Source organism: Podarcis erhardii (genome assembly GCF_964252035.2).
Source record: "Podarcis erhardii genome assembly, chromosome: 8".
In the NCBI taxonomy this organism is placed as follows: Eukaryota; Metazoa; Chordata; class Lepidosauria; order Squamata; family Lacertidae; genus Podarcis; species Podarcis erhardii.
Window position 1 is genome coordinate 86,532,611 of NC_138499.1, and position 14,262 is coordinate 86,546,872.

At 43.4% G+C, this 14,262-nt stretch overlaps 1 protein-coding gene across 1 annotated transcript in view; it reads right to left on the reverse strand.

Annotated features, from left to right (window-relative positions):
- Positions 1-2,504: 2,504 nt before the first annotated feature.
- LOC309347871 (uncharacterized protein) overlaps positions 2,505-14,262 on the reverse strand; it is a 35,955-nt gene continuing 24,197 nt past the window's right edge. The window contains exons 6-8 of the mRNA XM_081872782.1: positions 12,678-12,858; positions 10,475-10,622; positions 2,505-3,321 (exon numbers count right to left, since the gene is read on the reverse strand). Of these exons, the coding sequence (XP_081728908.1) occupies positions 3,017-3,321; positions 10,475-10,622; positions 12,678-12,858 (634 nt within the window). The 3' untranslated portion in view covers positions 2,505-3,016. The remainder of the gene's footprint in view (positions 3,322-10,474; positions 10,623-12,677; positions 12,859-14,262) is intronic.

Genomic DNA, 14,262 nt, shown 5'->3' on the forward strand with positions numbered 1-14,262 from the left:
GCAACCTCCCAACTTCTGGCTCCTCCAATGCCCTGGGCCAAGCCATCGTTGGAGATCCAACATCAGCAGGGCCAACCAAAATGGAGAGCATTTGAAGGTCCACCGCCCCCCTGACACACACCCAAACTGGAGATATCCAGCCACGCTCTTGAGTAATATAATCACTATATTCCCCTCCCTCCCCATCTTTGGACTGCACTACAATTAAGATTTCATAAATTTACAAAGCAATACGATGTTAAATACTAAATCATACACGTCATGGTCTTCATAGTAAACAGTAAAGTACATTTAAGTTTGATACAAATAAGTTCACAGTCACTGGTTTTGTTTATTACATTAACTAATGAGGTTGGTCTAAACACCTTTGTTAGAGAACTTTGATTTGCAAAAGTTCTTTGGAAATAAATCAGAAGTTTATAGAAAATATTGAAACAGTCAAAATGGAAAACAGAGTTGTATGTGGCCACATGGACCAATGTATTTTTCAAGTTATTTTAAAGGATCCTAATCCCCTTTAGGAAGTGTGATCAGCTGATCAGAACAACCAACATCACACAGTTCACTTGATGAATTCTTGTTAAATGTTCTACTTGAAATTCCCAGGTGGGAATAACAGAAAACATACATACAAGCAGCGTCCCAAGGCCTTCAAAATGCAGCATCAAAATTCCCTTTGCAATTCTCTGTATAAGAAATTAGCTTATCGAATGAGTCTTCACTCTTCAGACAAGCAATTCAAAACACTGAAATGAGTCTACATTTAATCTATGGTTATATCAATTTTTCCTTGTTACAAAACTCAAATGTGCAATATTCCCAGAAAAAAATGTACTCCTGGAAAAATGCCCAGAGAACTTGTAGTGTTAGGCTTAATAATGTTTGTAGATTCTTAATATAAACCATGTCTCCTTTTCGTTGTTTTAAGGCAAGTGGTTAGCTCTATGTTGCAACTGAGTCTTGATTAAGTCAAAGGACAAACCGAAAAGAAATGATTTAATTCTTCAAAAATAAAATAAAAACAATTAAGGGAGCAATCCTATGCTCCCTGAAAGGGTGGCAAAGGGGTCGTAAGATGCTGTGGACCTCTGTTACCAGAGACAGTCTGCTGTAAGCTTTGCAAGTGTGATGGTGAAAATCTATGCTGTTGTCACTGCTCTGATTATGACTGAGCAAGGAACAGCAGTTGCTGGATGTGTGACCAGGGAGTTTGTGGGTCTGCAGGATAATATGGCTACTTGTTCTCCTGGCACTTCTCCAAAAAGGTCCTTAAGTGCTGGTGCAGTTAATTCTCTCCCACTGGCTGCAATGGGAGGGAACAAAATGAAGAACAAAGGGAGGGGTGAACCACACCACTTCCTGCTCTGGTTGCCACAGATCTCTCTCCCTCGATAGGAAGGACTGCTCCCTTAAAGTGCTCTATGCGTTGCAACCTCTTTTTTCCTGTTATAATATTCAGCAACATCTCACAGCTGGAACTTAAGCAGATTGCTTGAGGTAATATTAGAACTACAGTGGTGCCCTGCAAGACGAACGCCTCGCAAGACGGAAAACCCGCTAGACGAAAGGGTTTTCCATTTTGGAGGCGCTTCGCAAAACGAATTTCCCTATGGGCTTGCTTCGCAAGGCGAAATGTCTTGCCTTGCGAGTTTTTCCGACTTTTTTTTTCCTTTCCCCCCCCCCTTTTTCTAAGCCCTAAGCCGCTTATCAGCTGATCCGCTAAACCGCTAAGCCACTAATCCGCTAAGCCGTCAATGGGCTTGCTTCGCAAGACGAAAAAACCGCTAGACGAAGAGAATCGCGGAACGGATTCTTTTCGTCTTGCGAGGCACCAATGTACATTAGGACTTGCAGGCTTGCAAGTGGTGGGGGTGCTGGTGAGCCGCCTTCCTGATATGCTTGTTTTGTGTTTGCAGGAAGTAGGGATGGAGGAGAAACGTGTAGAACTGGTGCCTAAGTGGACCAGAACTGGTTCCTAAGTGGATTTGATCAGGGAGGCTCATGACCCAGATATATTTTTTTTTTCATTTTGGAATGTGCAGCCCTGCAGGTTTCATAATAATAGGGTGGTCTGCGGACTCCAGTGCTGCCTCTAGCAGTTTTTCCTTTTAGAAGTTTGCTTCTCCAAAATAAGAGCTCCAGAAGTCTTCCAGATGCTCACAGCTTAGAACAGCTCCCGTGATGGGTTTTTGACATTGTGTGCACCCAACAGAGCAAGTCTCCTTCTGAGAGATGGAACCTGTTGACGCTCCAGCACCATAAGGGGACTGTACTGGGCAGGGGGAGGGGGCTGCCGCATGGAAAAACTGGGACAGCCAAACTTCCCCCCCTCCCTATCAGAGCGACAGAAAGCCACCAAGTCCTGCTGCTCTCTATTCTACTCAAAACACACCATAGTATGAAGCCCCCACACTAGGTGCTCTACGCTGCAAGTGGCTGGAAGACTTCTGGAGTTTTGCAAAAGGGCTTTTGGGGGGAACAGATTTGAGGCTGGAGCCCTCAGACAGCTTTTTAAGTACTTTTATTTTTCGAACAGAGATTTTAAAGGATGGGGTGGACTTAGTTGCATCCCCAAGTTGTCTGTAATGGGTCTGTCCATCCCTTGCAAGTAAGTTTTTTCTTTTTACGTAGCTGGGAAGCATTTAGACATATCATTTATGGATAAAGATGGCATGCTTTAGCTCCTAGAGGTCGCTTTTGGTTGTTTCCCGCAGTAATGGTTGCTTCATCAGTTCTTACGTGGCCCTGGAATAGCGGAGGATGGGTTTTTTGGGGGGACGGGGGAAGTAGGCTCCCAAAACTGACAATTCCTTACAGAGGACAAGGACATTTCACCTCATTTACAAATCTTGCAATCAATCCTGTATTTCTTTCAGGTCAGCTTGAGATTTGCAACCCTGGTAATGTGTTTATTAAGTGCAAAAGAAAAAAAGCTGCACCAGCTCAACCTTTGCTGATTTTGAGCTGCTGAGCAGGGTAAACAATGCTGGTGCAGATCTTCATGGAGGGAAATATGCTAGATATGAAGAATGTTTGCCCTGGAGTCTTCAGGCTCTGTATAATGTAAACTGCTCATTTCTGCATGATGACTCGCAAGCATATCTGTATTTTCAAGATTTGGTTCAATAAGCACGGGTTTTTCAAATATGTTCTTTTTGCTTGTTTCTGGACAGTTCTGAACATATATAACACGGTTGTAAGCCTTAAGTCTTTTCCAAAGCTGTATGTAGACTTTGCACTGAACATACATGAACAAAATTCCTCCAGTGAAACCAATAGCTACCACTACTAGTTTAGTCCAAAATGGCCACTCTAGAATACCTAAAGGAAAGAAGATAAGAGGAAGTTTAAAGTGCTGGCATAGTGAGTCTCTGTTAACAAAAGCTATAACCCACCAAAATGTTTAAATTCAAGGTTCTCTAGACTATGGGAACAGATGTATTGTAAGATCTAAAAACATTGTGCAAACACGTAAGAGAAATTGCATTAAAACTGAAAAAGAAAATTGTATATATATATGCACTTTTGGCATAAATTCACTCAGCTTCTGCTATTTCTAAAGAGCAACAAAACATATATCCCCCCCTTCTCCCAAAGGGGCCTAGGGCAGCCCCAGTAAGCCAGTTAAAATGTATAAGGTGGAATCAAATACCTGCTGGAAGTGTCAAGAGAAGGAAGGCACTTTTTTCAAATGTGGTGGCCATGTAACATTAGCAAAAGTGTTCTGGGAAATGATTTATAAAGAGTTGGAAAGAAATGTTGAAAATAACTTTTGTTAAAAAACCAGAAGCTTTCCTTTTAGGTGTCATCGGTAGAGAGGCACCCAAAGAACAGGAAAAATATATATTTATGTATGCTACTACAGCTGCCTGAATGGTATATACCCAAAGATGGAAAGAAGCAGTTCCAATGAAAGACAATTGACAACTAAAACTGATGGGATACGCAGAGATGGCAAAAGTTACCGGAAGAATTATAGATCAGGATGAGAGATATGTTTTTAACAGAATGGGGAAAGTATGCTGAATATATGAAGACCAACTTTAAGCAATTAAAAATGTTAGCAGGATTGACATAAACATGTGCAGCAAGAAATATTTAAAAGGGAACATAAAGAATAAATTTGTAAATAGGTTTGAATTGGTTATGCAGTAAGAAAATGATATAAAATAAGGAACTGCAGGGGGGGGAGGGAAGTTGAAGAAAATGTAGGATGAATTTGTTTAGATTTATTTTTTGTTGTTAATACATTGTAAAATGCAAAAATGCAAAATAAAGTACACAAATACAAAAATACAAATAAAATACAAAAAATAGAAAAGATAATAACTAAAAAGTAATTAAATACTAATAGAATTTTATTAAATAAAAAGACCCATGAAAAATACAGGTAACAAGAAGTAGTCTCTTCTTAATGAAGACAGATTGTGCCACGATCCACTTCCTCTTTGCACATGCAATGAGACCACATTTGTTGCACTATCTGCTGCTGAGCAAAGTTGAAGGAATCAGATACAGTAGATTAGCATTTACCATTTATTTCAAACTTTAAGCAGTGTTTATGTTAATCATGATTACTTGAATCAAGCTAATCTCATAAGTTATAGTTTGAAATCAGTTTGTTGCAACTGACCAGAGTTAAGATGTGCTGCATTTCAGATTCAAGGCATTACACAGTCACCATGACTAACAATCATTGAAAGCCTTTTCCTCCATGCATTTGTCTAATCCTTTTATAAAGCCATCCAAGCTGGTGGTCAGAGGGCCAGCTGAACTGAGCCTCTTGGTAACAACTCATTATTGAAAACCAGAAGCAACTCATCCTTTTGCCAGACTCGACTCCAAGGATTGCAGTAAGAAAGAACTACAGTACAAATGCTGTAAAAGCTGGGCCAGCCTGCTTGTGAAGAGTGTCTTTAGCGGACATCAAGGAAGATTTAGCTGCTGACATTACCGTGGCCTGTTGCATCTTCTGCATCATCTGTGAGATGAAGGAGGACATTCTTCTGAAGAATCATCTCAAGCTCTCTGGGCAGAGAGCAAAAGAAGATGAAGTGGCACTTGCAGGCTGGGAACTAGTGACTGGTACAGTCACTGTACAGAGATTTCCTTCATATGCTAGGTATCTGGGTTTCCAGCAGAGAAGTTTCACAAATCCGTTTACCACAGGCCAGGCAGCTTTTGGGGCTTCTAGACAATTTTCTAAAAACTTTATGGAGACCCAGACAGGTATCTTGTAGCAAGATATTATTTTGTTCCAGAGAACTGGGAGGAAAGGATTCTGGGAAATGGCAGCAAGCCTCTGTGGAGTGGAGTGCGCTAGAACTGAGGGAAGTTTTGGAAGTGTGTTCGGCAGCAGTGGTTGCATCTTCTGTTGTGTTTCTGCTGCCAGCCAATGGTAACTGAACTGGTGATGTGGTAAGGCAGCACCAGACTTGGACTGCTACAAAGGCTTGTGGGGTATCAGGTGAGTACAAACAAAAGAGGCAGTGGCAGCAGGAATTTTCATTTCCATAAATATCCTGCTATTGGCAAGAGTAAGGAAGGTGTTCCTAATGCTTTGCATCTTCCTCTCACGCCAACAAGAGGCAGGGTCATCTTCCACTTTTGACTCCTCTGATTGGAGATGCTACCATCCAGCTAGACCAGACTAATCCTCTAAAATCTCTTAAGATTAACAAGACTCCTCAAGGCCTTAAGCTTTGTTTTTCAAAGTGTACCACTATACAAAGGCCTTCCAGGTGTTCCCGTCGATTTTTTTCCTCAAAGCAAAGAGGGCTTCAAAAACTGTGCGATTATCCAAGTTACTGCAGTCAGATATTTTCAGCCTCTACGCAGTCAAGGCATATTTAGAGTTGAAGAAAGAGGACTGGTCCTTGAGAAAGCAAATCCACCCTTTCCAGTAGATTCCAATGTGTCTTGACTGTTATTTCTCTTGCAGCTTGTGTGAATTAAAGTTCAAAGGCTTTATTCATGCAGGATGAGTGGAAATGCGAGAAAGCTGCAAGCATCTTGGCTGGAGAGAAGAACAAACAAACTGGCTCAGCTGTTAGGGGTAGTGTAAACTTAAACAAAACAAAGACATGCAAGTGCTGACTAGATTACTGTAGAATACAGTGGCCTCTGCTGGTTTACAGTAACACATGCACTGACTATGAATTTAAGAGAAGGAAATGGATTTGCTTTCCTCCAACAATTTCTACCAGATCTAGGAACCACAGGCTCCTTGACTACTGATGCATAATCAGAATGATATCTGCTGCTCGTTTGAGTTACTTCAACACCCTGAAAAAGCATACACAAGTCCCATTGGCCATTGTTCTTCCAGGATGTTTACGTCCTCTTCTCTGGGATGCTGGTACCTTGACATGAATCTCTGTATCTGTCAGTTTGCTTGCATTGAAAACAGATGCCTCACTGGTTTTCTGAAGCACTGCATAATCTGTGGGTGAAGGACTAGTCCAGACGCACTCGCTGTCACAGGGCCAAATGCCTTTCTGTCCAGTTGAAGGTTTTGCTGGCTTTTTGGTGGAGGGAATACGACTGGACATCATCGACAAATACCTTCACTGAAGTATGGTATACATGTATGTGTGCACATGACGACCCTTGTTATGGCTTAGACATGATCTCAGCACCAGCTTGATTGCTCAGCCAGTTTATACTTTTGCTCACTTCCTGACTGTTCCATACACCCTTTGCCGCTTGGCCTAACATACGGGCCTCCACATCTGGAGTAATTACAATCTGTCGGTGTCTTGCAAGGCTGAACCCTTCAGAGAGCCTCTGATCCAGTCATCACATCACTGATTCCTTTAGTGTGCTGGACAGTAGTACTGAAATGCTGAAATGTTGGCTGTGTTTATGATCTGCAGTCAGTAAGGCAATAGGATGCTCTGCAAAGACCACATGTAGACAAAATGTCAACACCAGACTGATCGAAGCTATAATTTCCCCATCCTCTCTTCTGACAAACGCATGAAGTAAGATGAAATGTCCAGTTGAATTCTTGGGTGCTCCAGGTTCTGAACTGGCACCAAATCTGAGATTCTATGGATGACATCAATTAATCTTAAAATATCCACCCTGATGTGTTGCTTCTTTAGGAATTTGTATGAAACACTTCAGATTCAGAATTTGGCTGGGTGGGGACTGAACAAACTCCTAAGTGCCCCCGGTCCTATGGAACTGTGTCTTAGTGGCTTTTATAGCCAACGTTGTGCTCTCCAGCTGTTGCTGGACTCAAACTCCCATCAGTTCCGTCCAGCATGGCCGGTGGTCAGGGAAGATGGAGTCCAACAACATCTGGAGGGCACCTCACTGACGATGCCTGCAGTAGAGGAGAAACTGCTTGTAGCATCAGACATTTTTCTTTGAGCCTGAACTTTGTCAAACGGCCACAAAGCCCTGATGAGTCATGCAGCTGTGGTGAGCTGCTTATGCTATGTTGCAACGGACGGGAGATGGTGAAGTTCATGAAACCATTTCTCTTTGTCCTTCCCGTGATCGGTAATTATTAACATCTTGCTTCTCTCTTATTCCTCCCTTCCTAATCTCATCATCTCTTGTCATTTCAACCCTTGTGCTATCCAAAGCAGAGTCATATGCCAAGCATTCCCCTCAGTCCTGCCATGGTGCATTTCGGCTTCCACAGTAACTCATAAAAGACAAAATCTGCCTCCATCTATCACTATCTCTGTTATAGGAACTGTTTAAACTAATGGTCTGGGCAATAAGAGTTTGGGTAGCCTGTCTATTTGTACAACCAAACATATTTTTTATCTATTAGGTCTTCAAGCCCTAAAGCCATTATACTCACAGTCTGCCATTTCTGTAGATTCTATATCCTATATTCATTTATATTGACTTTTGTTGGTTCTTTTCTAATTCTGGCCAGTAAGCAGAACAATACTGGCATTTTAAAATGGGTAGTAACATAATACAATACTGTAACTACAAAATCACCTCCCAATTAAAGATACCCCAGGTTGTACTTTGGTGAGCACACATCTAGGTGTGAACAACCACAAGCAGATCTATTAACAGTGTGCACTTACACTGAATAGTGGCTCCACAGCTCTATTCCAAGAGGTGTGGGTTGGCAAGATGGGAGTGGGGCAAAGCAGCTGCTCACAGAGCCAAATAGCAGGAATGCCATGGCCCTTTCCCTCCTTTGGTGGCCTGGACCAGCCACAAAGTTCAAAGGCCAGTAACGGGGCAGGAGGGGGAGTCAGCAGGCCCTTTCAGAAGTGACAGGTAGAGGTGAGGAAGAGGACAGAGGAAAGAGAAAAAAGAAAACCAGCAACAGAAAGTCTTGTAAGCACTATGTAGTGGGCTTTTAGGAGCCCAACAAAGACCTTCCTGGGAGTATAGAAGTACATCCCTCCAGAGGGGTCTGGGGTGAAAGCTGCCTTTGGCTCCTCTGGGAGTAAGGGGCAAGCCTGGAGATTTCAAAATACCTTTCTTCCTTTTCCAGAGAAGAAATCAGTGCTCAGCAAAATAAGCCAGCAACAAACTAGAAGCTCAACAAACTACAGTTAAGTTAAGGTCAGGTATTACATCTGAAATAGGAATTCTTACACATTTTCAGAATACTCTGCATTCAAACTCCAGTTCAATCCCCACTCGCATTTCCAGCTCTCCTATGGGAAAATGTACAGAAGGCAGGCATCTCTAATATTGGAGCCAGTGTGGTGTAGTAGTTAAGAGCGGTAGATTCGTAATCTGGTGAACCAGGTTTGATTCCCCGCTCCTCCACATGCAGCTGCTGGGTGACCTTGGGCTAGTCACACTTCTCTGAAGTCTCTCAGCCCCACTTAGCTCACAGAGGGTTTGTTGTGGGGGAGGAAGGGAAAGGAGATTGTTAGCCGCTTTGAGACTCCTTCGGGTAGTGATAAAGCAGGATATCAAATCCAAACTCTTCTTCTTATGACATTTTTACCAGACTATGTCTAAGCAGCTGAGAGGACCTGTGTACTATCTTTTCTCCTAACAACTTTGCACCAGGCTTAGATGGCTTAGAGGTGTGTGGACTGGGAGATGCATTCCTCTGCCCAGCGTCAAGGGTCTACGGTCAGCTGACATCTGTAAAATGATGGCAGCGTCCCACCTGGCATGGGGCTCCTCCTTCCACCCACCAAACATGCAGGCAGGTGAAGGCTCCATGAAGCAGAAAGCTCTCCAAGGGTGTGTTGGTCCAGCTACTGCTGTGCCTGATAGCTCCATTAGAGGCACAGGCATCTGCCTGCCTTGTCCACTTTCCTCCCTGGTCTCCATGTGTGGTCAGGCTGTGGATAGAGCAGTGACTCCACTCCTCCACAAAGCCCTGTTGGCCGAGGGGGCGCTGTGTCCATGAGAATGGCCTTCACACTGAGTGGGAATTCAAACTGGGATTCATCACCTCACCATGCTGGCTCCCACTACTTGAGACTTTCTATTTTTCATCTGAAGTCCTATACTTTTTGCAGCATTTGTAGAATACGTACAGCCCTGAAAAATAACTAATGTGAATGCTTACAAGTGCAAAGTAAGGGGGTTCAACAGGTGAACAGATGCTGGCCTGGAAAAAGCCTTTGCAGAAGAAATGATTTTGAGGTTTATCCCCATTTTAGGTATAAGAACCAGCAGATAAACAAAAAGGAGGCCAAGTGGCCAACAAAATCTGTGAGAGTCAAAGAAGGGAGGGAGTACGTGGAGGCGTACAATAAGAATGTGATGCAAGAATGGGATTTTGGATTTTATATGTAAGAAAGACAAAGAAAATGGACAAAGAAATAGCACAATGAAGAAGAACAGGCAAGCATCCATGTCCCTTACAGAAATACAGAAAGAGGTGACATAATGGAAGATTAAGCAAGTAAAATATGGCAATATATGCTAAGGGAAAGGCTCCAGTTCCCCAATTTCTGTCTCATTATCACAGCTTGCACATTGCCATGATCAGAAATGGAGAAGAGCACTGCTTATCTTCCTTCTCCAAAGCTGTCATGGCTTCCTCGCCCCACACAGGGAACGACTAATTAACACGCGTCCAAAAGACATGATTGCACACAGGAATCGCACCAAACCCAGAAGTGACCTGGAAACATCACTCAACACGTCACTAAAAGGGCATAACAGGGCACACTAATACATGCTCCACCGATGCACACGGGGGCCGGGAACAGAACTCCCACACGAAATGGTGGTCAACTGTACCTACTGACCACAGGTCTTAGTCCAAAATGTTTTGTTGGCTGTTTTTGCAAAAAGCATAAGCCACTTTGCTTTTTATTTCCCCTGTAATACTTTTTACCTCCAGATATGTTCTGTATGGTGGCACATAAAGCAGAGGTATAATCAGATTAGCAAAGAGCATAAAAACAAAAATGTGAAGGTTCTGTTGCCTTTTATGTTGCTATAACATTCCCTTGGAGCAAACGGGCAAGTATTTTTTGTCTGCCTGTTTTCTGTTGAAAAAAGCAAAGTAACATACCGGTGGACTCCCCCTGTTTAATCTCTTCAGCAGTTCGGTCGATGAGGACATAGAGAGACCACACCACACACGTGATAGCAATTACATGGAAAGTCACAGAGCACATGATCTTCCTTCGCTCACTGGCTGTCATCTGCAGCTTCTCCCACTAGGAAGAAATCCAGAAAGCAGAACAAGTGGTGAGATCATAAAAGGAATGCCACAACACGGCAGAAGAGGCAAGTTGTATTTACTGGAGACAGAAACTAATTTTTATTTCACTTTAAAAGTGCTGTTCCCTGCTTAGCAGGTGATCTGAGCAGCTTATGGACACCCTCTAGCCATGGCACATTACTTACGATCCACATCCTTGGCAGGCCAACTCAGAATTATTTGATACCATAAACATATTAGTCCATTTTTCTCTCCATCACTTACGTATATAAATTTAACGACCTCAGCTATGTTGAAAATATTATGAATTTGCTCCACTAGGTCAAGTTAAATGTTCAAAAAGCAGTTGCCACCGGATACATTTTATGGCTACATTTTCTTGCACTGGAGTGACCACAGAGTTTTCCCTATATGGCCAACAGCAGCTGCCCTCTCTCTGGTGTCTTGCATTAAAGAATGCACACATATTAGTTTCTGTCTAGGAAGGGGCATGGTATAGGTAGGAAAAGCCTTCTCTCCTCTCTTCCCCATTCCTTCAGACACCTTTATTTCCTGTCACCCTCTCAACTCCCGACATCTCCTCCCCACACTTCTCCCTCCTGTGTATCTGAAGAAGTGTGCATGCACACGAAAGCTCATACCTAGAACTAACTCAGTTGGTCTTTAAGGTGCTACTGGAAGGAATTTTTTTATTTTGTTTTGACCTCCTGCCACAGTTTGAGAGAGGGAGGGAAGGAGAAGAAATAGATTACAAAGGCACCTCTGCTGGGTAATGGACCTCAGCTAGTGCTTAACCGTGCTACGCAGGGCTGCCTCTGAAGATGCTTTAGAAACTTCAGCTGGTGCAGAATTTGGTGGCATGAAATGGCTCAGGAGCGCAATACCTCAAGGACCATCTCTCCCCATATGAACTGACAAAGCCACTGAGGTCATCATCTAAGGCCCTTCTTTGTGTGCACCTTCTGCGAGAGATCCGGAGGGTGGCAACATGAGAACGGGCCTTTTCTAGGGTGGCTCTCCGCTTGTGGGATGCTCTCCCCAGGGAGGCTCGCCTGGCGCCTTCGTTACGTATCTTTACGCGCCAGGCAAAAACTATCCTCTTCCCCCAGCCCTCTGGCTAATTAAACCATCTATGGCCTTTTATACTACAGTGGGGGTTATTGTTTTGTTTGATATTACGTTACATATTTTTGTTTTCATACTGTAAACTGCCCTGCGATCCTTGGATGAAAGGTGGTATATAATGAAAAATGATAAAATAATAAAACCCCACAAAAGATCTATTTCCTATTACTCTAACCTATCATACCAACCATATCAAATAGTGGTTTAACGTATTGAGAGGACATTGCCGATATCATATCTACATCAATCCCACAAGGGTTGCATCATTCTTGTTTTTAATTACCTCAATAGTCTGTGCAATGGTTCACTGTTTATAACCCATGGCTGTTTTTTCTATATTGCCCTGAGGGGAGACCTCAAGCCAAGACAGCAACACACACGCCCCTCTCTTCCAGACAACAGGGATGCAGCCTGCGCAACAGGTCAAAGACACACCTCTGGTATGCCTACCAGTGCTGCTGCACATGCAACAGCAGTTCCTTTTGCACACGTAGTGACAGCCCCTCTCTCACTCCATCCCCACAACAGGAGCACCTTTCTCATGCACCCTTCCCTGAAACTACTCTCAGACCCCTTCAGGTTTCCCTCCTGCCTTCCGACAGCACCTCTCTCCCCTCCCCTCGCACACAATGTCCCCTCACAGTCGCGTGTAGTGTTTGGGTGTACACTCAGTTTCAGCAGCACCTCAAACATATTTCTTTGCACAGGGAGCAGCACATCTTTGAAAGCCGCATGGACACTCTCTGGCTGTGACCCCTCCCGACCCCGGCATAGATACCTCACAGCTCTCTGCTATTTTCATTTGAACAAAGAAAACTACTTCAGATACCTGAAATGTGTGCTGCTTAAATGCGTGTGAAGTGGCCCTTTGAGGTAATGAGGAAATCTACAATTTACACGATTGAAAGCCATTCATTGCACCTACTTTTCTTAAAGGTTTCAATTTGGTCTCCATGATAAATTCATATTTGCAGAGTTCACAGCAGCGGGTGTCTGAGCTCTTGATCCACTGCTGCAGGCAAGCCTGATGCACGAAATTAAGGCTCCCTGTGCAGTGACAGGGAGTGATTAGAGGGCTCTCATCATCTCCTTCACAATGGCATATCCTATGTCAGGAGCAAAGCAAGTTGTTAGGGGGAAGATCTGTGAACCAAACCAAGAAAACACAGGCCCAATTCACACATAATACTTTGTCAAGCCATGGCTTAGCACAAGTGAGCAAAGAGGTGGGCTCCTGCAGCAAAGATTGCAGGCACTGCATTCCTTCCCAGTCCCACTGCTGCTGTTGCACTACTTGGGGCTAAGCCCTTGTTTTGCCTAGTTTAACATTCAACTTGGCCCAGATTGTCTTCCACTGTCTGTTACATCTATGACTGTGCGTGTGCCCAAGGTGCAATGAGCCCCAGGCTCTCTGGGAACACTTGTTGCCAGACTGGAAAAGCTAAGAGGCAAAGAGACTGGTGGATGAGGCCTTCAGGGATGTTATAGCTGTGTCCCACTCTGAGGATGATAGCTCCCCTACTGTCAGGGAGGAGAGCATTGCTCCGAGGAAGAGGGAAGCATTCACTTAGAAAGGACCATTCCGGGGGGTGGGAGCGGCTGTCCTCTATTCTGAAGATACTTCTCCAGAGGGTGGAGGAATCGTGGGAGTAAGAACTTATAGATAGGAGGGTGTGTGATAGACACAGGGTAAATTGGGCGCAAAGGTAGCTGACGTTGCTCGCCACCCAGATAGCCTGGAGAGGAGTCAGTGTTTATGGTGCATGTTGGCAGCAATGACAAGGGATGCTAAAAAAAGAAGAATTTGAGAACACTGCTAAACAAAAAACAAAACGTAGCACCAACAACATTAAGTTCTTTAAATACATTAGCAGGAGAATGTCTAGGGAGGTGATCAGACCCTTGGATGATAAGGAATCCAGAGGTGTGCTAAAGGAGCATAAGGGAACTGCACAGAAGCCGAATGAATTATTTGCATCAGTCTTCAAAATGTAAGATACAGGGCAGAATCCTTGGTGCCTGAATGAACTTTTGCAGGAGGGAAGTATGAGGAACTGAGGTGCAGTGACAAGAGATGAAGTCACCATCTTCGCTCCAGGAATTTGCACATTTGCTCAATCATGCTACACCATGTTTTGACTTAACATTACATGTGAAGCAATATGGAAGGGGTTATATACATTGAAGATCATGCATGGGCTAGCCAGTACAAATCTCCAAAGGACTGCAAGGACTATTTCTGTTCAGATACAGTAATACAAATATGCTATATACACATAACACTACGTAAGCACAAGACACAGTTTTGTCTTTCTAGCTTTTCTAAAACTCCAGAGGTGGGATAAATAAAGTCAAGAAAAGAACTGGTAACAAAGAGAGGGTGGGCAAAATAATTATAATACTTCATCTTTCTACAGGGACATTAATATCTTACTTACTGCACTACTTACCAGGACATAATACACCTTTAAATAAGTTAGGTATGTGTTTATGGGGTATGTTTTCATGTA